The sequence below is a fragment of the Numenius arquata genome, chromosome 11, assembly GCF_964106895.1.
Source record: "Numenius arquata chromosome 11, bNumArq3.hap1.1, whole genome shotgun sequence".
NCBI classification, from domain to species: domain Eukaryota; kingdom Metazoa; phylum Chordata; class Aves; order Charadriiformes; family Scolopacidae; genus Numenius; species Numenius arquata.
Genome location: NC_133586.1, coordinates 4,465,888 through 4,489,826, shown reverse-complemented (window position 1 = coordinate 4,489,826; position 23,939 = coordinate 4,465,888). Strand labels below are relative to the sequence as shown.

At 40.8% G+C, this 23,939-nt stretch overlaps 1 protein-coding gene across 1 annotated transcript; it reads left to right on the top strand.

The window, feature by feature from the left end:
* Nucleotides 1-337: 337 nt before the first annotated feature.
* SYNM (synemin) lies at nt 338-23,055 on the top strand. Its single transcript, XM_074156414.1, has 4 exons — nt 338-1,214; nt 7,266-7,390; nt 13,931-14,004; nt 15,518-23,055. Exons 1-4 carry the CDS (start codon nt 429-431, stop codon nt 19,321-19,323), a joined length of 4,791 nt encoding a protein of 1,596 aa, XP_074012515.1. The 5' UTR covers nt 338-428; the 3' UTR covers nt 19,324-23,055.
* The last annotated feature ends 884 nt before the right edge of the window (nt 23,056-23,939 follow it).

Here is a 23,939-nt window from a genome sequence, read left to right as displayed (position 1 = left end):
GCCAGGCTTTACCTCCAGAGCCGGGTTTTTCTCCCAGAGCCGGGCTTTGCCCCCTGAACCGCGCCTTGCTCCAGAGCCAGGTTTTGTTCCCAGAGCGGCGTCTTGCTCCCAGAGCCGGGCTTTGCTCCCGAGCGGTGATTTCCCCGCTTAAGCGGGGCCTTGCCCCCCCGCAGCCGCCCCTTCTCTCCCCCCTCAGGGCACCTTGGCGGGAGGCTCCAAGAGCCCGGCAGGGGGCGCCGCAGGGCAGCGGCGCGAGCTCGGGGGCGGGGCCTGGAGGGGCGGGGCGGGGCCCGGCGGGGCGGGGGCGGGGCCTGGCGGGGCGGGGCCCGGCGGGAGCGGCGGGCAGAGCCCCGCGGCCGGGCGGCAGCTTCGCAGCGCCGGCAGCTCCGGGGTCCGCGGCGGGCACCCTCTCCCCGACCCCCGGCAAGATGTGGCGGCGCTGGGAAGCGGGATGGGACGAGAAGAGGGAACTGCAGGAGCTCAACTCCCGGCTGCGGGTCTTCGTGTCCCGCGTGCGGGAGCTGGAAGAGGAGAACCGCTTTCTGGCGCGGGAGCTGGCGGAGCTGCGGGAGCAGGAGCTGATCGGGCTCCGGGTGCCCGAGGAGGAGCTGGCCTGGCTGCGGATGCAGCTGGAGGAGCTGAGTCGGGCGAAGCTGGAAGCGGAGCTGGAGCGGGATGGGCTGCGGAGGGAGCTGGAGCAGCTGCAGCTGCTGGGCGCCGAGGTGCTGGCGATGCGGCGGCGGCTGGAGCCCGAGCTGGCCGGGCAGCGGCAGCTGCTGGAGCGGCTGCGGGGCGAGTGCGTCGCCCTGGAAGAGCTGCTGCTGCAGTTGCAGGCCGAGCACGGGCACCTGGCGGAGCAGCAGCGGCGGGAGGCGGTGGAGATACGGGAGCTGCGGATGGACCTGGCCGCCTTGCCGCCCCCCTTGGCCGGGCTGAGCCTGGAGGAGCTGGAAGAGACCTACGAGATGCTGCTCAGCCAGAGTTGCCGGGAGACCCTGCTGCGCTACCAGGAGCAGCTCCAGATGCTGCAGGAGCAGGAGGCGCAAAGGAGCCGGGAGAACCTGGAGCTCCTGCGGGAGGAGAGCCGGCAGTGCCGCCAGCACCTGGAGGACCTGCACCGCCAGGGCCGGGAGCTGTGCGGGCTCCGGGAGCGGCTGGAGCAGGAGCTGCTCGCCATGCAGGACCGCCACGGCGCCGAGGTGGAGGAGTACCAGGTGGGTGGCAGTGCCCCGTCGCCGCGTCGGGTCGGTCCCCGGCCGGTGTCCCCCGGGTCCCAGGCCTCTCCCGGCCTTCTTCGCCGGGACTGTCTAGCTGTCTTCCCGCCTCTGATGCTTGCTTTGGTGCTCCTCTTGGTCTCCTTGCGCCTTCCCACCAGTTCTTTTTCCCTTCAGTTCTAGTTCTGGCCAATCGTGAGATGTGAGCCCAATTTCCCCTGACGCTGGCACTCTGCCTCCCAGCAGTAGGAATTCCCCCAGGCTGGAAGAGGAGGTGGCCCAGCAAGAGCTTGATGGTGCTGAGCCCTTCTCTGGGGGGATCAGGGAATCCCTTCGAGACCCACTGCTCCGTTTGGGGAGAGCTGGATGCAAAGGGTGGGGATCAAAAGGAGACGGTGACCCTGAGAACATCTTCCTGGTGACAGGTGCTCCCTTCCCAACCTGCCCTTGGCAAGTACCCAAGAGCATGGAGCTGGCGCATGGGCTTGCCAGCGCTCCCGCTTGGCTTGGCATGGGCACATGGGACATGGAGCAGTCCCTGGGCACGGGTGAACAAGTCCCCATGCGGTGGGACACGAAGCTTCCCATCTAGCCTGAGACTTGAGGTTGACCTGGTGTGATCAGAGAAACGATCTGAATTTTCCTCCTGCTTTACGCACGCTCCTGTGCACCCTGAGCCTAGAGAACAGCTTGTGGCCCCAGCATAGTTAAGGACACTTTCAGTTGTTTAAAGGCAGGAAGACTCGTTACTGTACTACAGGCGGTGAGCAGGATGGGAATTTTTGGAATTCAAACTTTAAGGATGTAGGCAACTGGTATCTGTTCAAGGTGGATGTTTGGGGCTGTTAAACAGGGGGTTATAGCATCTGCAGCTGAGAATTTGCTTGCTGTCAGAATAATGTTTGGTGTAACGTCGTATAATCACCCTGTGCGTGTGAACAGATCAGCAAATGCCCGAACAGCAAAATATCGGTTCATCAAATTTGGAGCGGAGAGCACGTATTAGATCATCCTGACCATCAATCGATTTCCTGAGGGCAACGTTTCTTTTGTTCATTGTCAGACCTTTTATTAACACTCTGCTGGAGCTCGGTGTTTGTCTGAACCCCCTGTGCTGATGATCACATTGTGTCCAACAGCCCTGGTAGATTACGGAGATGCTGGCGGTTGGGAAAGGATGGGGACCTGTTGCTGTGTGTCTGGTTTTTGTACAGTGCTAGATTGTTTGCAAGTTGCGTGGTTTGCAGATGCTGTGAACTGAGGCAGATGAGGTATGCAAGAAGTAATTAGAAAGGCTTTTAACTTTTAAATCAATCTTACTTTCATTTTTGACAGGACAATTAATTCTTCCAGTCACGTATGTAAACATTTCCAAAGTTTTAGAAGAAGACATTATATGTAAATACCTCATTAATTAAATCTATCCATCTGTCAAAGCCAGGTGAAAAGCTAAAGAAGACAAAAACCCTCTTCATTTTTCCCCTTTTTTTTTTTTTTTTAAGGTGCATAAGTTTATATAAATGTACATAAGTCTACCAATATTTAAAGTTACTGTGATTTCTGAAATATGTCCTCCTTGCTGTCTATATTTGTTATTAGGGATTTAGAATGAAAACTTCATTGTTCCTCAGTTGTCATTGCTCAAATTGAAAACCCTTAAATATTTTTATAAGAGCATTTTGTGTAGCTCGCTATCCGTGCTACGAGTTTTTCTTCTAAAGCCTGGCATTCGGTGGTTTTGTACCCGAGTGTTGTCTCTGTATCTGGTTGCAGTTTGAAAGAATTTTCTTCAGAAGAGCAAGTGGAGACAGAGCAACCCATTTTACAAGTCAGATAGTAAAAATCAATGCATGCCCTTGGATTGTCCTCGTACAATGCTCAAAAAGGGATTTGTTATTTAGATACCGAGATAACAAACTTCAGTTTCACTCTCACGAGGATTTGCCATGATTTGGATTTTACAGGAACAATAGCTTCAAATCTTAGTAATACAAGAAAAAAAAAAAAGGTTCTTTGGTAGCCAACCTGAAAACACGTGAGCTGTCTTATCACTGAATGTATGTCTAGGTATTATTTAAATTCTGGTGAAAATGGTATAATAAGGATTATAACTTCTGAATGTTTCCATATTTGAAACGTCTGGTTTCTAATGAGAAAAGCTTTTTCCAGTGGCCAGTCTACTGTACATGAAAAATAAAATATCTTTTGCTCACAATGAAGAATAAAAAGTATAGAATGTGTAGAAGCAGCTGTTTCAGGTTTTGTTCTTGTGATCTAAGCTTTTTTTTTCTCCCTCATTGTTTCTTTTATTGGTGAAAGTATGTTCAGCTTGGATTTTAAACAACTCTTTAAAGAGCATCTATTCCATGCTTATTTGTAAAGTGCCAGGCAGAAATGCTATGTATGTACAGATTTAAGTCAAGTGATTATTGTTCATTGCAGCTGCAATGGCAATTAGATTTATTCATATTTTCCATATATCGTGCAGTCGCCTTATATGTCCATCTTTGCCTCCTGCACTGTCCTTATCCTCACTACCGCTTTCAGCAATGTTAAATAGAAATATGTATTTGGAGTTATAATTTAGTTGAACCAGGCAAGCTGTAAATCATATGTTGTTTGGAAAATTTTCACTGGTCCTGGGTGCTAAAGGGATGAACTCAGTAGGTCTTCTTACTTCCATAATTTTAGCTTTGTGCTGTGACAATACTTACACAAAAACTCTCAGTGATTTGAGAAAGCCCTGTATTTTTTTGGATGTAAAAAGGCCATGGCTTGTCCTGCTGTTTTGAAAAGAAGCAGGAATTTTGCACCAGTACAGTGGGTTTAGGGTCGGTTCCCGCGCCAGAGAAGAAGAAAACATCTTGTCAAATGGACATATAATATTAATGTCATGTGCATTTTTTGTGTGTACCAGTTTATAGACAGCTAAGCTCGGACTGTCAGTTCCTCCCCTGCTGAGCCAGGCCATGAGCTATGGCATCGGTACATAGTACCAGATGGAAAGGGCTGGAGCCTGGAAACCCTCTCTTTATTCCCTGAGTAGGTGCAGCTTGGACAACCCAAGTAAATTCTTTTCCCCCTACTGCCCTTCTAAAATTTCGCACTGCTGCCTGGAAGGGAACATATGAAGGGTGAGAAAATCACTTCTATTCAGTTACTCAGTTCTAGCAAGGACATCACGGGGATTTGGGGGGACACGGGTTTGATGTGGTTGAGAAGCAAATCTTTCCAAGAAGGTCCCGTGTGAAGCAAACGTAGCTGCAACAATACAGGTTACCTTTTGCGAAATGGAAGTTTGTCAGCTTGCCATCTCCTGAACTTTGCCAAAGCGGTTTATGTACTTTTTGGCATGCTTGGAACCAGGACTTAAGACCAATTGTCCTCTGCATTATGTTTAAGCATCAGTGACTGGAGGGCTAGACGGGTGGCTGTCTGCCATCCAGTCTATACAATGTCTGCTCCTGTTGGAATGAATTCCTTTGGAACTGTTACACAGCTGGCTGAGTTATGTAGCCCCTTATGGTAATCATTAGGACACTGTATTTAACTCAAACTTTTGGATCCCGAGTGCTTTCCAAATCCAGTGGATAGAATCTAGGTGGCTTTTAAAACCCAGGCTGCAGAACTGGGGGTGAAGGACTGAAGTTCCTGTCTTGAGATAGGTATGAATGTCTCCAGTCTTTCAGAGCTCCACACTCTGTAGTCCAGCGTACAGATTCCCTGTATAGATTCTTCTGGAACTGGAGCAAGACCTGTGCATTATGAAGCTTTTTTTTTTTTTAACATATGCATGCACAGCTATAGGTTAGTCTCTGTGTTTAATTGGGGAGGCAACAAACACCTGAAGCACTTCATGTTTTCTATCAGAGCTCTTACCACCTTTAGGGATTGGTCCCATATAGATCCAGCCCTTCTTGTCTTCTGCTCCTTTTGCTGGCTCCTCTGGTTCTGTCAACACCCTCTCCATTCTTGCTCCATAGCTTTTTCCTTTTAAAAGCAGGGCCTGGCACTTTTCTTCCTTTCTCATCTTGGCATTTTCCATTGTGTCAGTTCTTGAACAGGGTGGTTGTCTCAGAGCCGCTAAAGGTCAGCAGTTCTGCTTGCTGCTGTGCGTGACCATACAGGACGTCACCTCCACTGCAGTCTGGATGAGGCTGTTGGGTGGTTGATAGTGCTTTTTCAGATATGCAGATATGATTGGTCTTCTGCCATGAAAAGGGGGTTTTAGGTACATGGAAGACTGTAGGCAAGGTTTGTCATGTCAAAGAATTCTTCAGTTAAAACTGTTGTTTAACGATTACACTGAAGTTATAGATTAACATGTGTGTTACATAGAGAGATATACCCACATGTACACGGAGATACAGGCAGCTTCCTTCATAAAGCTTTCTTTTTACCTTTACTTGAAAAGAAAGAAGACTATTAATGTTTGAAATGCCACCACTTTACTTCTTAAACCTTACTTCTGCCTAGCATATTATACCGGCATTAACCAATCTGGGGAATCCCCTGCTGTATCTTCATTTTTGTTATCGCTCATACTTGAACACTTGCTGCCTATAAATGATGTGTTTCGAATTTTGTAAAAACTAGACTATCGGTGTATTTTTTTTTCCAGTTTGTATTACAAAGTATTTGCTAGGATGCAATCTAAAATACGCTCTCATGAATTCCTGTTCGGTGTTGCACACGTGCATGGCATTTTGCTCTGTGAATGACAGCTCAGTGTCCTTGCGTAGTGCAGACTGACGTGAGCAAAATAGAATCAGGCCTTTGCTGAGATTTAATTTCTGTCTTCCCAGCCCCTAGAACAAAGCGTAATCTACAGTGTTTCGGTTAGCATCAGTCTGCTGGCTGAGGATTGATCTGGGTTAGTAGATTCTGTCCACAGCGAGGAAGCCATTAAGAACCAAACTGAAGAGCTAACACTGATACTTTTAGTTCTGCATCTGTACTCGACAAGCTCCTCTCAACCTCTCAATTATCAGGGGAGGGCTTATTTTCCAGAAGATGGCGATTTGCCCTTCATGCGAGAGGTAGCAGCAGTGATTAAAGCACTTGCTTTCTGTGATGTTCTTTTCAAGAGCATGAGAGTCAGTTGTCTGGGTTTGAATCAAATAAATGTTTTGTTGCGTAAGTCTTCATTGTTTTTTTTCTGTTGTGTGCAGTTATTCAGTATTTAATTGTCCAGTTAGTATTTTGGAGTATGTTCAAATTTAGATAATTTTCAACTTTTCTGCTTATAGAATCAGTCCCTTTATCCATTTCCAAAACTTGTTAAAGAAAGGTGGGCGGTTCTTACCTACGACCTCGTCAGTGCTGCTGCTCACAAGGCATTTGGAGGTGTAATATAAGCTGCATCCCTCCCATACATGCACAGAGCTATGAAGGTACAAAGTTAATATTTAGTTATAGCAACCAAAATGACCAATCCCTTGTATATCTTCTGAGTACCAGTTACAACAAAGCTGGGTGGACTACGAAGCAGGTGTCCAAATACTGTAGAAAACTTTGCTCAGAGTAACCACTGGAGGTTCATCCTTCACCTTCTAGGCACTATGAATAACTCCAGAAGCTAGAATCCAAAAACTGATTTGAACCCTCATGTCTATGGAACTGAATATCCTAACAAAGAGAAATAGGCCAGGTTCTCATGGCAAAGCGGTTACCAAAATTCCTGATCTCATGTATGATTTAAGCATGTAAATCTGCACCCTTAAAATGACAAAATGCATCACATTTATAAAGCGGTGTATTTTCCTTGCTGAATATACTTGATAGCTTTTGTACAGGGCATCCAAACAGGTTTTACTCAATTACTTAGCTAGTTTAGTAAGACATAAAATTCTGCTTCAGTAACAATGTGTTTCAAATTGTATATGGGGAGGTCCTAGAGCCGACTTGTTCTGGTTTTCAAAGCGATGGAACGTATTGATTTATTGTTTTCTCAGTTGTGTTTTTTTTTAATTTAAAGTTTTAAGTTATTAGGTATTCAAGTGTATGGATGTCTATGTTGGATCAAAACTAAAAACCGGTATTTCTCTTTAGAGGATAATTGACGCCCTAGAAGAAGAAAAGCAGTTCCTGACTATGTCGATCACGGATTACCTGAAGGACTATCAAGAACTACTGCAGGTGAAAGCAGGCCTCATCCTGGAAATTGAAACCTACAGGTAAGAATTGCGGTCACACTAAATTGTTGCGGGTTTTTTCCTACAACTAGGACAATATTTTCAATAAATTTAATTGGGATATTGATTTTCAAAAACAAAATAGTGCAATTCTTATTGAGCAAAGTAATAATTTGCAAGAATTTAATGTCAGCCTCCTTTTGTATTCTTTTTAAGGAGTATGCCTCAGTCATTAGCTTGTCAATACCGCGTGTGTTATTCATATTCAACCTGCGTAAACACAGTGGTATTACGAGTTATATATGATACACGCTTTTGTGTCCTAAAGCATTAACATTGTCTCCTAAGCATGTAATGTTGCTGTGAACCAGTAAACATCTAAGTCTGGATAGAGATGGCACCAGCTGAATTATGGGTGAAATGTGCAGACTAAAGCAATCCACTGATAAACATGAAATTCAATTGTAGTTGCGTAACTGAAAATATGAGTAGCTTCTGAGTAGCTTGATAACAAACCAGTGAGCAAAAGATGTCTGTAATCCATCAAAGAGCAAAACCAGTCTGTTCAAGATGCCTTGAGTATTGTGTGCTACAAGGTACAGACCAAGGCTGGCTTCTGGACAAGATGAAATCACAAGCACTTAGTTGGTGAGCAACAGTACCTGGATGTTTGTTGGTGGAGTGGGACCCCTGTGATCCTTGGAAAGCCAGTAGTGTCTGGAGCGTTACTAGTAGAAGAAATTGTGGAAACGGAAGCCAGTTGTGATCCTTATTTGTGTATGTTCATTCTGTTAACTTTGCTAAAACATATGATTCTTATAAACTTAATCCTAGCTCTGAAGTTGACTTTTACTGTTGTCACTTAAACTTTCTCCCTTGGTTTATTCATCTGCAAAATGGGATTAGCACTTTCACAATAACAGAATTATCAGAATTGTTTCGATGATCAGTATTCATCCAGAGGCAGGAATGATAATGCCCAGATATTTAGCGTTTGGACATGCTTTTAGTTAATAAGTGAATCATCAGTGCTTCTGCTCTGTAAAACCTTGTCAGCCCATTAAATTCTGGAACTTCTCCAGAGGTCATATCACTGATTGTAACAGCATTATTGGTTTGTCTAAGGATTCCCTGCCCTCGTTAATGAAAGGAAAACAATTCAGCATCACCGGCAGCACGTGTGTCTTGTCCAGTTAAGCAGCCTCCTAAATCTGTTGGGTTTCTTCATCTGATAGTAGTGAACGCAAATTGTATCACTGATTGCTTTGGCAAGGCAGACTTCAGTGGACAAATGACCTACTGAAAAAGATCTACATATGAAACCCGATGAAAACAGCCTTGCTATGGATCAGAAAACAGGCTATCTAATGCTGCTGAAAAGTGGTTTGATTTATGCTTTTACATTTATGTGGTTTTACCTATTCCTCTTTTCGTCTTGTTCACCCTTAACTTAAGAAAATAATGCCTTTTCTACTGTATGCCTTCATCAGCACTGCTATGGGAAGGAATCAGTATGGATCCAGTCAGTAAGATGTTTAGTAAGAGAATTCTGGATTGCTCATCTATGCACTTCTTCAAATCCTGTTCCTCTCCCAGGTCTTTTTATCGATGATAACCAGGGCATGTGAAGCCACCTCTTCTCCTCCTGGCATTATAGGTTAAGGGTGCGGTATCTGGTCTACTTCTTGAAGCTTTCTTTGTACCTCCCACCCTGTATTTTCTCTTTGTTCTACAACTCCTACAGGTCATGTTTTTAAAGCCAGTTCTTTCCGTTAGTCAACGTTGCTCCTAGACTGGCAAGAAGGATGACTGTTGCAAGGAACACCCTTCCTCAAGGACCAAGTGTGCTTCCTCTCTGGTTCTGCTCACCCTTCCTGCTCTGGAAGGGGAGGCTTACTCAACAAATGAAATATGTTTTATGTGGCTTTATGAAGTTATACCTCATGGGAGTTTTCTTTCCCAAACCTTTTCACCACTGTTGCAGTAAATATTTATCACGTCTTGCAGTTTTGTTCTGTGTTCTTGGAACCCTGCAAAACCACAACTACTTAGACTATGCTTAAATTTTATTTCCAGAGAGAAGTGGTGAATTATTCACTGTGTAAGACTGTTAATTTTAAAAGGAGATAGAAAATCTGCCTAGGATCAGAATTACTATTGAGCCTTTCTCCTCAGCTATCAGAAGCTTCTTGTCTTCAAATAGCAGAGGCTGCCCAGAGCCTCTGCCATAGGTTAAGTAGTTTTTCTGCCCTCTCTAAAATATGTTGTTATTGAAGAGTAAAAGATTTTTGCTTTGAAATCCTAGTGTCATGCAAATATTCTGTTCCAGGTTACACCCTGCATTTTCAAGTAGCAGAGGCTGTGAAGCTTTTTTTTTTAAGTTTTCTTTTTTTTGTCAGGATGTCTCAATACACTTGTCAGACACTTTCCAGTCCTCCTTCAGTTGGCTTCCTCCATCAATGTTTCTTCTGACCCTTTCCGTGCCTTCCTCAACAAATCATCACCAGCACTAAGGCCTCCTCAGCTACTCACCACAGCTTTCTCAGTTTAATTATTTCCTGTTTACACCTTGTACCATCCAATGTGTCCTATTCCTGTATTTGTTTTATTTTGAGCACAATCTGAGTTTTCTGCACCCAGGGAATTTAACATGCAATCAGTTACCTGCTGTTCTTCACATGGTCCTCGTCCTCCCATTCTGTGATGGAAAAAACACGCGGAGTGGCCTTTACCCCTAAGAATGCTTCCTCCATTCCACTTCCTGGAGAGTTTTTTTTATAACTCTTCCCAAATACCCAGGATAGAGAGGATGATTTTTTACAGGCTGCTGGCTAACTGCCCCAATCTGAGATTTTGGGTTTCTGCAGTTGAAATGTTACTGCTGTTGGCAACGACCATGATAACATTTGCACTGCATCCTCTTATTTTTGTTAACTTATCTCTCCCAACCAGTTTATCTCATCCACCTGCTTTCATGGACTAGTTATTTCTGTTGTCATCCAGCACACTGCGGGGCTCCAGGCTGGCTAGCATGTCACTGCTAACTTTAGATAAATGACATTAATAATGAGATGAGTTAAAGGTGCAGTTGGAATATTTTCTGGCAACACTGAAACGAAGTATTAACATGGTGTGGGTATATGTCATTTGGGATCTAATTTCCAGGAAGTAGCTGACATGGTTATTTTTTAGAAGTGTGCTGCTTGGAGGAATGTTTTTTGTTATACTGTGAATATTATATACAGAGATTAACACCCTATTCTTCAGGCAGTTTAAGTTTAAAAGCAGTCCTCGCCATGAGGGTTGAAATGGTTATTATTAGGGAAGGATACAAAGGAACAGAGAAGCAAAATTAATTGCATAAACCGAAGCTATGGTCAAGTTGAGGAGCATAACCTGAGTTTTCTGGCTTCCGATCCAGTGCTCAGTACATTACACTGCAGTTTCTCATACTAGCTTATTAAGCCAAAGTCAGTTTAACTTTTTCTTGTTTATCTGATAAGCTTGAGAAAATACATATTATGAACTGTGTACAGTAAAACACTGTCTCACTGTCCAATTTTATAGAGGTTTCATGAAGCTTTGCCTTTCATTTTCAAATGCAGTGTATTTTCAGTAGTAATATTTCAGATCCAGCTTTTCTGTGCGCTGTTGCCCTTTGCCATATACAGTTACCTCTTGGAACTTATTTTTAGTGACTTCATACGTTGCTGCAGCAACTGGACAACTGTTGTTTTAACAGCAGCCAGAAATCCTTAGTCAAACTACCCACATTCCTAGTTTCCTTCGTCATGGTTAACGCTTTCATTGCCGGCTCCTTGATATGCTTCTGCAACATCATCACCAGCTTCTCTAGGGCGGGTCTATCAGAGCAATTTGTTTGGCACTCACTAGCTTCACCAGATCAGATGTTTGGTCTTGGGAACATTCTCTGTATGTGCTGAAGTGATCTAAGTCCTATAAAGCTTCTCTTAATATGGAGGAAGATAAGTTGCTTTTAAAATCATAGAATGGTTAGAGTTGGAAGGGACCTTAAAGATCATTGAGTTCCAACCCCCCTGCCATGGGCAGGGACATCTCCACTAGAGCAGGTTGCTCAAAGCCCCATCCAGCCTGGCCTTGAACCCCTCCAGGGATGGGACATCCACAGCTTTCCTGGGCAACCTGTTCCAGTGCCTCACCACCCTCACAGTAAAGAATTTCCTCCTAATATCTAATCTAAATCTCCCCTCTTCCAATTTAAAACCATTTCCCCTTGTCCTGTCACTACACTTCCTGACAAAGAGTCCCTCTTCAGCTCTCCTGTAGGCTCCCTTCAGATATTGGAAGGCTGCTATGAGGTCTCCCCGGAGCCTTCTCTTCTCCAGGACTCACGACCCTGGTTTACCTGGTTTACTTTGCTTTTACCTAGTAAAGGTTATCCTAGGTTTGAATTTTACTAACTAACAGAGAAGTAAAGGTGTTCATCTGAGCCTGAGGGAGAAAGTGACCTGTAAATACATTAGGTAATTCTAACCTGGCTTTTTTTCTCAATTTATGCAAATCTCTGGTTGCAAAGAAAACCATACTAATAATATTTTGCTGATGTAGCATTGTCCTACTGAATCTAGAGGCAGTCAGAAACCAAAAGAAGCATAAAATGTCCAAAGTGATCAGTCATGTGAATTGTGAAATCTACAGATGACATCTAAAATGACTGCTTTGCTAATTTTGACAGAAATGCCTGGCAAATATGTGTATACCACAATCCTAAACCGCTTTCAAATACCCCCTAGGGAGTCAGAAGCCTTGGCTATCATAATCCTCCAGCCTTACTCTTGACAACTTTCACGTTGCAGCTGTATGTTATCAGTGCAAAACATCTGGCATTTCCAAAACCGGAAATGATGAAACAGTTATCTCACTAGAAGTGAATATAAAAACACCAAACCTACTGTACTGATTATAGCATTCAGTTACATATTGAAAGAACCTGCCATAGAATTTCTAGGCTGTTGCACCTGAGGGCTTTTTTTTTTTTTTTTTGGATAACAGCTTGTGGCCCTGCAACAGTGGAAAACGGACAAACTGGGTTTTTTTCTCTTTTTTTTTTTTTTTTTTTTTAAATGGCTGTACGTGTTATGTCAGACAGTACAAGCATATAGACAGCAGGAGGGAAGAAAAGCGCAGAGCAATTACTCCTGGAAATGTTTTGCCCCTCAGTTGTCCTAATCCCTGTGGGAAACGTACCTCTGGAGTATTTTTCACCGCTGTAGAAAGGAGAAAATGTAGGGTAGTAACCTTATGCAGGAACAGAATGAGCCTGTGGCTGCTGTCAGATGGGTCTTGAGGGAGTGTGGCCCTTGTATGTGCACACTGTAGAGGGAGCAAAGCTTGGCATAAAGGAAAGACAACCAGTGTTACCAAGCAATCAGCTGGGTATAATGTCTCCAAGAACAGCTAATGTGTGTCACCAGCATAGAAGAGGCAACTCAAAGAGTCTCTATTCTATGTGTCATCACACCAAGAATAGGCAGTAGACAAAATTATGGAGCAGATTATCAGCAGTTGTTGCTTGCTTCTGTTATTTGCTTGTAGTGATATAATTTCCACAAAGTAAAGGTAAGGAAATTGGTGTCCTGTCCATTTCTGATCAGTTGCTGCTGAGCTAACATGATGTCTTGGTTGGTCAACAAGAGGAAGCCTTGACCACACAGTAATCCTGTGAAAGTGGTGGCTTCCTGGAACTATGGAAGCTATTGGAGAGTCACTGCAAAAAAGGAGGAACGGAAGGCTGAGGAACAGAAGGGACACACAAGTCAAGTCCTTTAAAGAAACCAAGCGGTTTCTGTCACAAAGAATTTTCCTAGTCCTTTGTTGTAAAATATGTTGTATTGATTTTGGATTGAATAGGAACCAAGAATAGTTACTTTAATGCTGTAAGTTGTTTCTTCCAGCACTAGCCAGTGTTTGACAGTAGAAGTAATACTTTCCTTCAATTTTCATTTGAAAAGGATAGAACTTAGAAATCCTGGGCGTAACACTTCCCTCATATATTGTACTGCAGCAACCCCTTTAGTACTATATTACCAGCAGGAAAGCTGGTGGCTATTTGCTTGCAAATATTTTTTCATTTTTGCCTTTTCTTTATAAAATGTCTCCATGTGTTTCTCTCAGAAAGCTTTACTGAATATCTGTTCAGTTTTGTTTGGCTTTGTTTTCTCCTAACTCTGTTATAAGTTCATCATTCTGGAAAAAAATGGTAGCTTGTGTGATTCCATAGTGGAAGTCAGTGGATTTTGTTCGTGTCAGGAAGCAATATATTGACTTATGTGGAAGATTTGATCTAAAACTGTGTTGTCTGCTGCTGTCACAGACTGTAAGAGTATTGCATTGTTCTCAAGAACGGGGCTCTGCAAATTAAGTGTCTGGAAGATGCTAAGGATTTCTCATTCCCAGTAATAAAAATACAGAGTGTGGAAAACACTCAGGATCTGACCCAACTGCAGGATAATTGTTTCCATTTCTAAGACTTATAAATGTTAAATATTATGATTATTCCTCCCAAAATTTTAATGGAATGCCTTTTAATGTGTGTTGCAGAGCTTTGTTAGAAGGGGAGAGCAACCAGTGGATTATTACATGGAGAGATCAGCATGCAGGGAAACTGCCTCAAGGTAAAAAATGAGTGTTAAAAATCAATGTTGAATGAAATTAAATATAACTGGAAGCTATTTTGTTATAGTATTCCTGAAGCATACTTTTTGTGAGTGTTTGGCAGACTGAATAGTTTTTGAGAGTTAATATTTTAAATCAATATAGTGCTATTCTGTATGAGATAATTTATAAAATCATGACTCAAGTGGAGAAGGTAAGTAGGGAGTGATGTTTCATAGTTGTAATAGCTTGGATGCCCATAGCTCTTAGGAGAGTTTTGAAGTATAAAGCAAGAGGTATTTAACAAAACATAGTTAAAACCATGGAATCCATCATCATGAGGCATTGGGAGTGGTACAACGTTTACATGGGTTTAAAGAGAAATTTTAGCAGAGTAATGAAAGAAAAAGCAAAGACTTACTAAACATAAAGATACCGTTTCTATCTTAGGAGCTGCAAATCTCTGGAGGCTGTGAGAGTATGCCAGGGAAGTATCACAATTTACTTGCCCTGTTCTTATACTCTTCTTTATGTATCTACTGTTGATCACTGTAAACAGGATACTAGATAAGATGGACTCTTGATTTGACTGCTGTGGCCATTGTTATTAATAACAGAATTAGTCTTGATAATGCTCCTGAGTTTAACAATATGTGGTCTTAAAATAATCAGACTACCATAGATAGTAGTCCCAAAGGAGAGTTAAAGGCCGTGTCTGCAGTAGTAAGTTAAACAGAATAAGACCTAGGCTGAAATGCTCACGTGGAATTGCCTGTGCTGTTAAATTGTTAGCACTGTCCCTGGCACAGTTTAGATCTGGACCAGCCAGTACTTTTGCAGACAACGCTGGGGTGTATTCAGTGGTTCCCATGGACCAGGAAGCACTACCAAAAGTCAGAGGAGATGTGACTAACTTTTTAGGAGTAGGCGATTTGAGTTGTGTGGTGGTGGCTGGTCTTAGAGCCAGACAATGATTCCTCGTCCAGTTTATTAAATTGTACAGATATAGCTTAAAAGGTGCGTTACTTCTCTCCCCTGTTGTCCCTTGTTGTATCTTGTGGCTGTGAGGGGTTGTATTTGTGTTTCCAGTTTCCAATATATGGTGGCAGGTATGCCCTCAATAGGAACTAAGAAACTTCAAGCTGCTTTGACTAATGAAGCAAAAAACCAAGCCTAAGATACTAGCATACATTATTTAAATTAAAAAGAACTTGTAAATGTAAATGAACATTAATATAAATACAAAGGGTGTAATTCTTAAGTAAATGCCATAATACTCAGTAGGTTACATAAGGTAAAATTAGCAAGACCTTGCAACTTAGTAAAAAGCTTTTCTTTCAGTTTTAATATAATTTATGCATAGACTTAATTATCATGCAAAACCTACAGGAATGCCTTTACAAAGCTGCACTGAAAATGAAGCTATTATTTCTTTCAAAAATTTAGTATAAAATTTTATACTAAAATCTATTTTATATTTTTTTGGACACAAGCCATTATTTTAATGTTTGGTCACCTATGCTCTTTTTGCAGATATTCTAAACACTTCATATAACTACACTGATATTTACTCTACTTATCAAGAAAGAAGTAGAAATAAAGCTTCACCAGGTATCAGGATCACTGACACAAGACATAGAATGCCGGTGACAAACACTAGCAGCTCTGCACGTTATTCAGCTCAATCAACACGGACTGGATCACAGACAACAGTTGATGGAAGAGGTTTTGGAAGAGATGTGCTTGGTTCAATATATCGCCCTTCAGCTGTTACAAAGGATGAAAGGATTGTGACAGACCACAAAGAATTAAGAACATTTACTCCAGCCTACAGTAGCTGGAAAAACACTGAAATGCAGCAAAAGACAATTCCAGAAAGAAAGAAAACAGAAGTAACAACTTCATCCACAGTATCTTTCTCAAAAGAATCATCACATACTGAAAGATCAGACAAGGACCAGAAAGCTGACACAAAGCCAGGGATTTCTGAAAATATAAGAACAAAACCAAGCTTCACTAGGTTTCCAGCTTACGAGCTGACTACCAATTTCAAACCATCTAAATATGAAGAAACCATAACTGAAACTCGGACCACGCTAAAAGAAAAAATAGGAGGCAGCAAACCAACTGAAGAGAAAAAATCTCTGCTGAAAGATAACCTAGAGAAACAAACAAAGGAGGAGAAAAAGAAAACAGATCAGAAACCTTTTACAGAAGAAAGAAGTTCTGATTTTGGAAGGAAGACTGAGCAGAAAATGTATATCCGAGAGGAAGTCTTTAACCAGAAGTTAACAGGGAGTGATACTTCTAATGCAAGAACTTTGAAAAGCGAACCAACCAAAAAAGATAGAAATGTGACCTTGGAATCAAGAAGCAAAGAAGTCATTGAGATACCTATCAGTCTTGAAATGCCTGCTTCTGACAAAGAATTTCAGAAGAATAAAGAAATAAGGTTACAAGGTTTTAAAACTTCCATAGGAAGAGAAACAGATGACCATGTAACTAAGCCTGATGAAATTCACAAAGTGAGTATTTCAGAAGCAGAGTCCAATCTGAAAGATGAAGAGAGATTCAGTGACAGAAGTCATAAAATGGGAACTCTGTCAACTGAAAATATAGCAGAGAATATTGTTGCTGACATTCTTAAAAGTTTTACCCAGTCTTCTAGTTCCCAAATATCAACAGACACGAAAGTGACCTATTTTAATAAGAAAGAACAACCAGATGATGGGAAAATAAAGACTGAGATCACAGTGCAATCTCAAGTTCAAGAAAACATAGATATTTCTGATGAAGCTGACCGAGGACGTCTATCAAACCAGGATGTTAGAAAAGTGGTTCGAGAAGGTGTTGAGGGAACTCCTTCCAAAGAAGAGATAGAAGATATAGTACATCATGGCCTGAAAGCAAAGGAAGGCAGAAAGAACGTGTCTGTTAATGTTGAGATCGTAGAGGAGCCACTAGATTATGCCACTGATGAAAGGACTGACTTTTCAACGCCTTTTGAAGTAGAGGAAGTGGAAGATACATTCCCTGAGAGAGAGAGGCGTTACGGTGATGAAGAGGAACAAACCATAACGTTCACGTATGAAGATGTTAAAAAGAAGAAACAGCGCCATGAGAGTTTCACTCATGTGGAAGAAGTAACTGAGGAAGATGACTCACCTATTGAACAAAAATATTTTGTATCTGTTCCCGATGAGCATCCTATTATCAATGAAAAAGATGACGACTCAGTATATGGGCAAATTCATATAGAAGAAGAATCAACTATTAAATATTCTTGGCAAGATGAATTTTTGCAAGGCACGCAAAGTAAGAGAGATGAAGGTGTAAGCTTTCCAGAAGAAACGTATCAAGTGGTGGGGGAGGAAGCAAGTGCACATATTTTAAAAGAGAATCCCGCAGCTGAAACATCCCATGTTGAATCTGTTGTTATTGAAAAAGAAATTAAAATTCCTCATGAATTTCAGACTTCAATAAAAGGGCTTTTATCAAAGGAAACGAAGGACCCTAAACATCAATTGAAGGAAGCTTTGGAGCAGTTGGAGGGCAGTCTCCCAGAAAGTGTGAAAGAGGAGCTGTCTGCATTAACAAAAGAAAATCAAGCTGACTCAAGTAGCTTAGAATTTGATATCAAAAAAATTGATCAAACGGAGGAGGGTGGCTTGGTGACAATTGTTGCTGAAGTCAATCTGTCACAGACCCTTAATACCGATGAATTCAGTGTAGCTCAGCTTGGTGAAGTAATTGCAAGTGAGACGGAGACGACAACATCGCACTCTCTGAAAAAAGAGAGATCGGAGAGAGCTGTTGATGGTAAAAGCAATATAGAAATAGGTGTTTCTTCCCGCAGTGATAAATACACTCCTTTGGCTGATCAAGAAATCTATAACTCATCCACAGTGAGGAGGAGTGGTGGCACAGGGTATCATACCACTGAAAAAGTTATTTATGATGGCTCAGTTCTGGAAACTGCAGATTTTGGAGAAGTCTCACCACAATCAACTGATGAGACCAAATCCGTAAGGCGTATTAAGGTTGGTCCAGCAGAAGTTCAGAGATTTGAGCAGATCATATATGAAGGCCCTGGTTCTGAAACGCTGGAGCTCAGTGCTACAGAAGATCTTGTTCAGACAGAAGGATCGTCAGAGTTTAGCCGATCTGTGAAGCACTTTAAACTTGGTCCCAAAGAAATCCAAACCACAGAAGAAGTAATTTTTACAGGCCCTATTACTACCACTGTAGAAGAGATTGATTCTGGAAATCTTTCCCAGAAGTTTTCAACAGACTTTAACAGGTCCACAAGACATGTCACAGTCGGATCAAGGCAAGTAACTGAAGAAGTGTCTTTTGAAGGGCCTGTTTCAGACTCTCTGGAGCTCAACAGCTCAGGTAACCTGTCTCAGACAGAAGGGTCTGTGGATGTCAGCAGATCAATAAGGCACTTTAGATTAGGTCCAAAAGAGATTCATACTGAGCAGATTATCTTTGAAGGACCAATCTCTGGTAAAGTGGAGGTCAGTGATTCTAGAGACTTTTCACAGACAGAAAGTGCAGTCCGACACATTCAGTTGGGTCCCCAAGAGTTTATGACAGCTGAAAAAATCATCTACCAGGGACCTGTCTCTGAGCACATAGAAATCAGTGAACTGGAAGACCAGACTCTTTCAGAAGGCTCAATAAAGCATGTCAGACTAGGGCAAGTGGAAGTTAAAACCTCTGAACAAATCATGTATCAGGGCTCCCTTTCTGAAACTCCAGAGCTCATAAATAAAGGAGGACATCTTTCAGAGAATGAAGGAAGCTCAGATATCAATAGATCTTTCAGGCACGTTAAAATAAGTCCTGTAGAAACTCATGCTGAGCAAATAATCTTTAGAAGACCTATTTCTGAAACGCTGGAAGATCTTTCACAAACAGAAGAGTCATCTGAGAGCAGCAGGTCTGTGAAGCACATTAAAGTAGGATCCAAGGAAACATCTTTTACTTTTCAAATGGATGTTTCCAAGATGGGCGAAATATCCACAATAAAAAGTGGAGAACAGCAAGCAACAATGCTCATATCCAATAAGCAAGACCCTTCCATTAGTCAATCACAGATTGTGGTTGAAAGTGACCAGATTGTAGAAAATGAAAATAACAAAGGCTATGTTCTCTCCAGTTTTTCTCAAGATCGTGGTGAAGAGGTAGTGGAAAAGTCATTTTTTGATCAAACTGTACAGTTGCAAAGAATGGTAGACCAAAGATCAGTTATATCTGATGAAAAGAAAGTCGCTCTTCTCTATCTGGACCATGAGGAGGAAGATGATGATGATAATGATGGACAGTGGTTCTGAAAGGACTCTTCAATGAAGTCTACTTAGTAATTTGATTATACAAATTTTTGATTATCCTTTTTTTTTTTTTTCTTTTCTTTAAAAGAGAAAAAAAGGGATGGGGAAACACTCACACTATTTAGATTATTAATAGTGGAGTGAGAAGTGTTGAATCTAAGCCTCTACCTATTCAGCACACTTTTTACTTTATTGGAAATTTTATTTTTGGGAGAAATCATGCTATTAGTATGTTTTTTCCTCAGAGACCTGTGTCAAATAATTTCAGATTTTTCCACCCATAGAGACAGGAATTTCCTACTGGGGAATTCAGAGGATTGTATTTTAAGTTTGTTCTATAGCAGGTCAATTACTAAGTGTGAGGTTGAATAGGACTTTTATATTTTTTTAAAGAATACTGTATTTTACTTGGTTACTAAAATATTCAGCAATTCTGTTTAAATCTCAAGCTACTAACCACGAATATAACAGAACATAGAACTAATGAGAGTGGCAGGTAGCTGATTTTCAGTTGCATTTCTGTGTACTTATATGCAATAGCTAATGAAAATATTTTAAGATACAGTTATTACAGGTAAAAAAATAAATAAAATTATGTAGGATCAAACTAAGCATAGAAAGAATTGACAAAAATTATTTTATTGGTATAGCTAGAATGCAGTGCAAGAAAAAAGAAAGGTAACACTGAAGCAAGAATTTCTCACAGCATTCATAATGAGAAATAGTTAGACCATAGTACATTTAATATCTTGCAAAGGAAAGCAAATTTAAAAAATAGGTTGGATATTATTTCCACTGAAGTAAGAACTCTTGACAGCTTCAGTGGCTATGTACGTTAATAACATCAACTTATTTTGCAGTATATGGGTTACCTTGATACTAGGTATTGCTAAAGGTAAGTGTGAAGTGTCAAACGTAATTACATAATGCCTAATTTCTTAACACAGTGAAATTAGCTAATATGTGTTCTATTTGGAAGCAAACTTGTAAAAATGGCATTGATGACACTTATGATCACTGTCTATCAAGTCATTTCCAGACAATCCTTTTTTTGTTTACAGATGAGAAGATGCCCTTTTCAGTTACTAGCCCTGCCAACCTGACCTGAGATCTGAATTTCCCTTTCTTTTTTCCTTCTTTTTTTCTGGTTGTAACATTTGCCTCAGGCCAAAGTTGGTTTTTACTTAAATCATTTGAAAATAAGCTAATTTAACTTGGATTGCACATTGGTTAAATGAAGGACATAAGTTTAACTTTAAAATTATAATTCAGTGACTTCAAAGTCCATATCAGAAGCCAGTACCAGTAACTGTACTAAATAAACTGTGCAGTGCTAGCAGAAGCAAAAATAGCAGCCAAAATATTTTTGTCACTGGGGTAAGAAGATACCATACCGGACACATAGGAGAAATGAGATACACAAATGAGAAGCTGCTATTTTTACGTGCACACACACACACACAAGCGCACATTCACTGACTCACTCTCACACCTCTGCAGAGTAGAAACACACCTGTACCCGGATGGCTCTGTTGTGCCAGTCTGGTGGTCTCTGACTCAGAATTTCTTTCCTGTGGTTATTTAAGCATAGTTTTGTGTGTACTAATCCAGATTAGAATCCAGTTAATCTATTTTAGTCTGGCATGGCTAGTCACTTTTCAGATTCCTTAGTATTAACAGAAGCTAGATTTTTCAAAACTGACTGCTGCTTTATAATATTGAATGTAAATGCAAAGCTAAAGAGAAGCTCCATGCTGACTGACATATCATGCTGTTTCAGATATGGGACAGTTTAATTGTTGTGTGCCTTAGTTACTAAGTTTGAAACTGTACAAAGCTATTAACGTTCCAAAGATTAACTCCTGAGGTTTGACTGCACTGCAAAATTTTCTGTACGTTTTCCTCATTTTGTATAAGTGTGACTACTAGTGTAAATCAGGATTAGATATTTTTTGATCATGTACTATGAAATAATTTCTTGAAATTGGAAGTATAAACAACAGCTGGAAAATTAATAGGAAACTGAGTTGTGTAGAAGCACTAAAGGCATGTATGCTAAGCTTATTTATACTGTTTACTGTGTAATGGATAATACTTTTTCAAAATTATTCATATGTGCTCAAAAGAGATCTTGTGCTTCCATTTATAAATAGTTTTGTTAATTGTAATACTTCTAATATCATCCTATACTTCTGTTTCCTCAGATGACTATATGATTTTATGTGTTTATTTTAATAATTGTGCATAAATCAGAATTTTTCAGCTAGATGCCTAACTGCAAGCAATCAGATTCTGTACTTCAGGTATTAAATAACTGCATAAACGAAGAAGTTAGGTCTATAACAAGCAGCACAGTGGAAAAAAAGTAATCTGTGCTAGTTTTCTTGAAGTTTTTTTCTAAGATGAAACTTAGACATTCTCTGTAAAACATATATTAATAGCTGCAGAAAAGGTATTTTGTAACCAACCAAAAGCTTACAAGGTCAAACCCATTTATTGATACCTTGTGGAATCTTTGACAGATGTGCTCCTTAAGAACAGCTATACCAACACTCTGTTATCTTTATCTTCACCTGCTCAGAGGATTATGTCAGATGAAGCAAGGAGCCAAGCCAGTAAGGAGCAAGTGAATCATAAAGTGTATATGGCCTTAGCATTGAAGGAGGAGAAAAAAAAAACAAAAACATTATTGTTTCCACTGAGGCAACAACAGCTCTTTAAAAATTCCTTTATGCATCACTGTCGGATACAGTAGGTTATACCAAGATCCATTTCTACTTTGATTGTCTGGAGGGAAAAATTCCTGCTGTGTATACTTTCTTTAGTTCTATTTAAGATAGGGATTTTAATCAACTGTTGGAAAGATAGGTTATTGTAGGGAACTGGAAACATGCCTTAACCTACCATTTAAAGAGATGCACAGTTCCTTTGCATGAATACTTTCAGGCTGTGAAAACAAAGGTATCTCATGTAAAAAGGCTTTAAGCTTTAAAATTATTTGTGTAAGCAGCCCATTTTCCATTTAGTTCTCATTAACTTGAGACATTTTGACATCATTAATGATAGCTTTTGGATGATGCTACCTTCAGGCAACAAGATATTCTTAGGTGGACAGTTGCATCTTGCAAATGCAACCATTAGGCCTGCAGAATCAGGGCCATAGGTACATGCATTACAAGTAAGAGCAAATATAACCCACTGTCTGATGTACTAACTCACCCCGTATGATCACTTTCTGCATAAGTATTATAACCTGGGGCTGAAAGGATCGGTGATATAACCTCGGTCAGCATGCACTTCTGAAGCTTACTCATATAAGTTGTGCTTTTCATTAAATACAAATAAGAATTTTACTGCTGAGTTTGGATTAAACAAAATGCTTTTAAAATATAATCCATAATCTGGGGGGTAAAAACTATGTGTTTATATGCTAATATAGATCAGAAGTGGAGCACTGTTTTCCAAATGTGTAAACCACTGGTCTAGAAAGCAAATATAACATAGAATATAAAGAAAGATGTGCGAGAGACCTAGAACTCTGTATTGACTGTTTGTGAATAGCAGGTGTTTAAAAAAGACGGTAAGAATGTTGAAACTGGGTTTGTTGATGTCAGCTGTGTGAAACTTTGCAGGCAGCTTGTGTTTTGGTCATTTGCAATGAAACTGCGTTTTTGTGGTGGTATAAGCTTTGTGATTTTACACTTTTTCACTCTTGAGTATTAAACAATCAAAATCAATGCAAAATCTCTTCCTTCCTGTCTGATGTTTTTAAGGTTGCATTGTGAAAGAAAAAGGAATTTGTGTATATAAATATCTTGCTCAAAGGCCTCTCAGACCGATGAGTTAATTTGGGTTCAAAGATGGAACATAAGTTTTCATTCCAGCAAAGGCATACCTCTTTCACAGTGGTAACAGAAATGATGGCAAAACATAGTGTATTCTTTATTGCAACTACACACAACATGGGTGGACAAGCAGTGGTTCCTGAGTTCAACAGCAGGTAGTGGGAGAGGCAGAGCATCAAGCAACATAGAAGGTGGAAACTCCTGGAGTTGCCAGCATCATAGTCTTCCTTGGATCCCGGGATTTGACCAAGGTAAGTCTTAACTTTTACTCTTTTCTAGCAAAGACAACCTTTTTATACATGTTTAGACCTTTAATGGAAAATGAATTTTTTTTTTTAAAATGGTGCCTCTATGCTGTGAAGTTTATTTTTCTCTTTAACCACATACTTTATTTGTAATGAAGAAAATGTTATGCCTTTAACTCAATTTTCTGTTGATTAAAGAAATAGGTCATAATGAGATTCTGTGTGAAAGAGTGCGATTTTCTAAAGAGATCATGCTTTTTTAGTACACTGAGAAAAACACATAGTTCTCCATTTCTTGAAAAACAGTATCTGAAGCTACTGACAAATCACAGCATATTCTGAAGATGATTAAACGATTAGCAAAATAGTTTCTACTGAAACTGGCCTCTGTCAGAAAAACGTGTTTTCAGCCTTCATCTACGAAGTTAAGTAGTATTGCTGTTTAAACTGTCAGTGGTGAAGACCTGATTTCTCAGAAACTTGAAGTGCCTCTCTGAATAGTACGGAATGGGACTCACAGTGGGTTGGT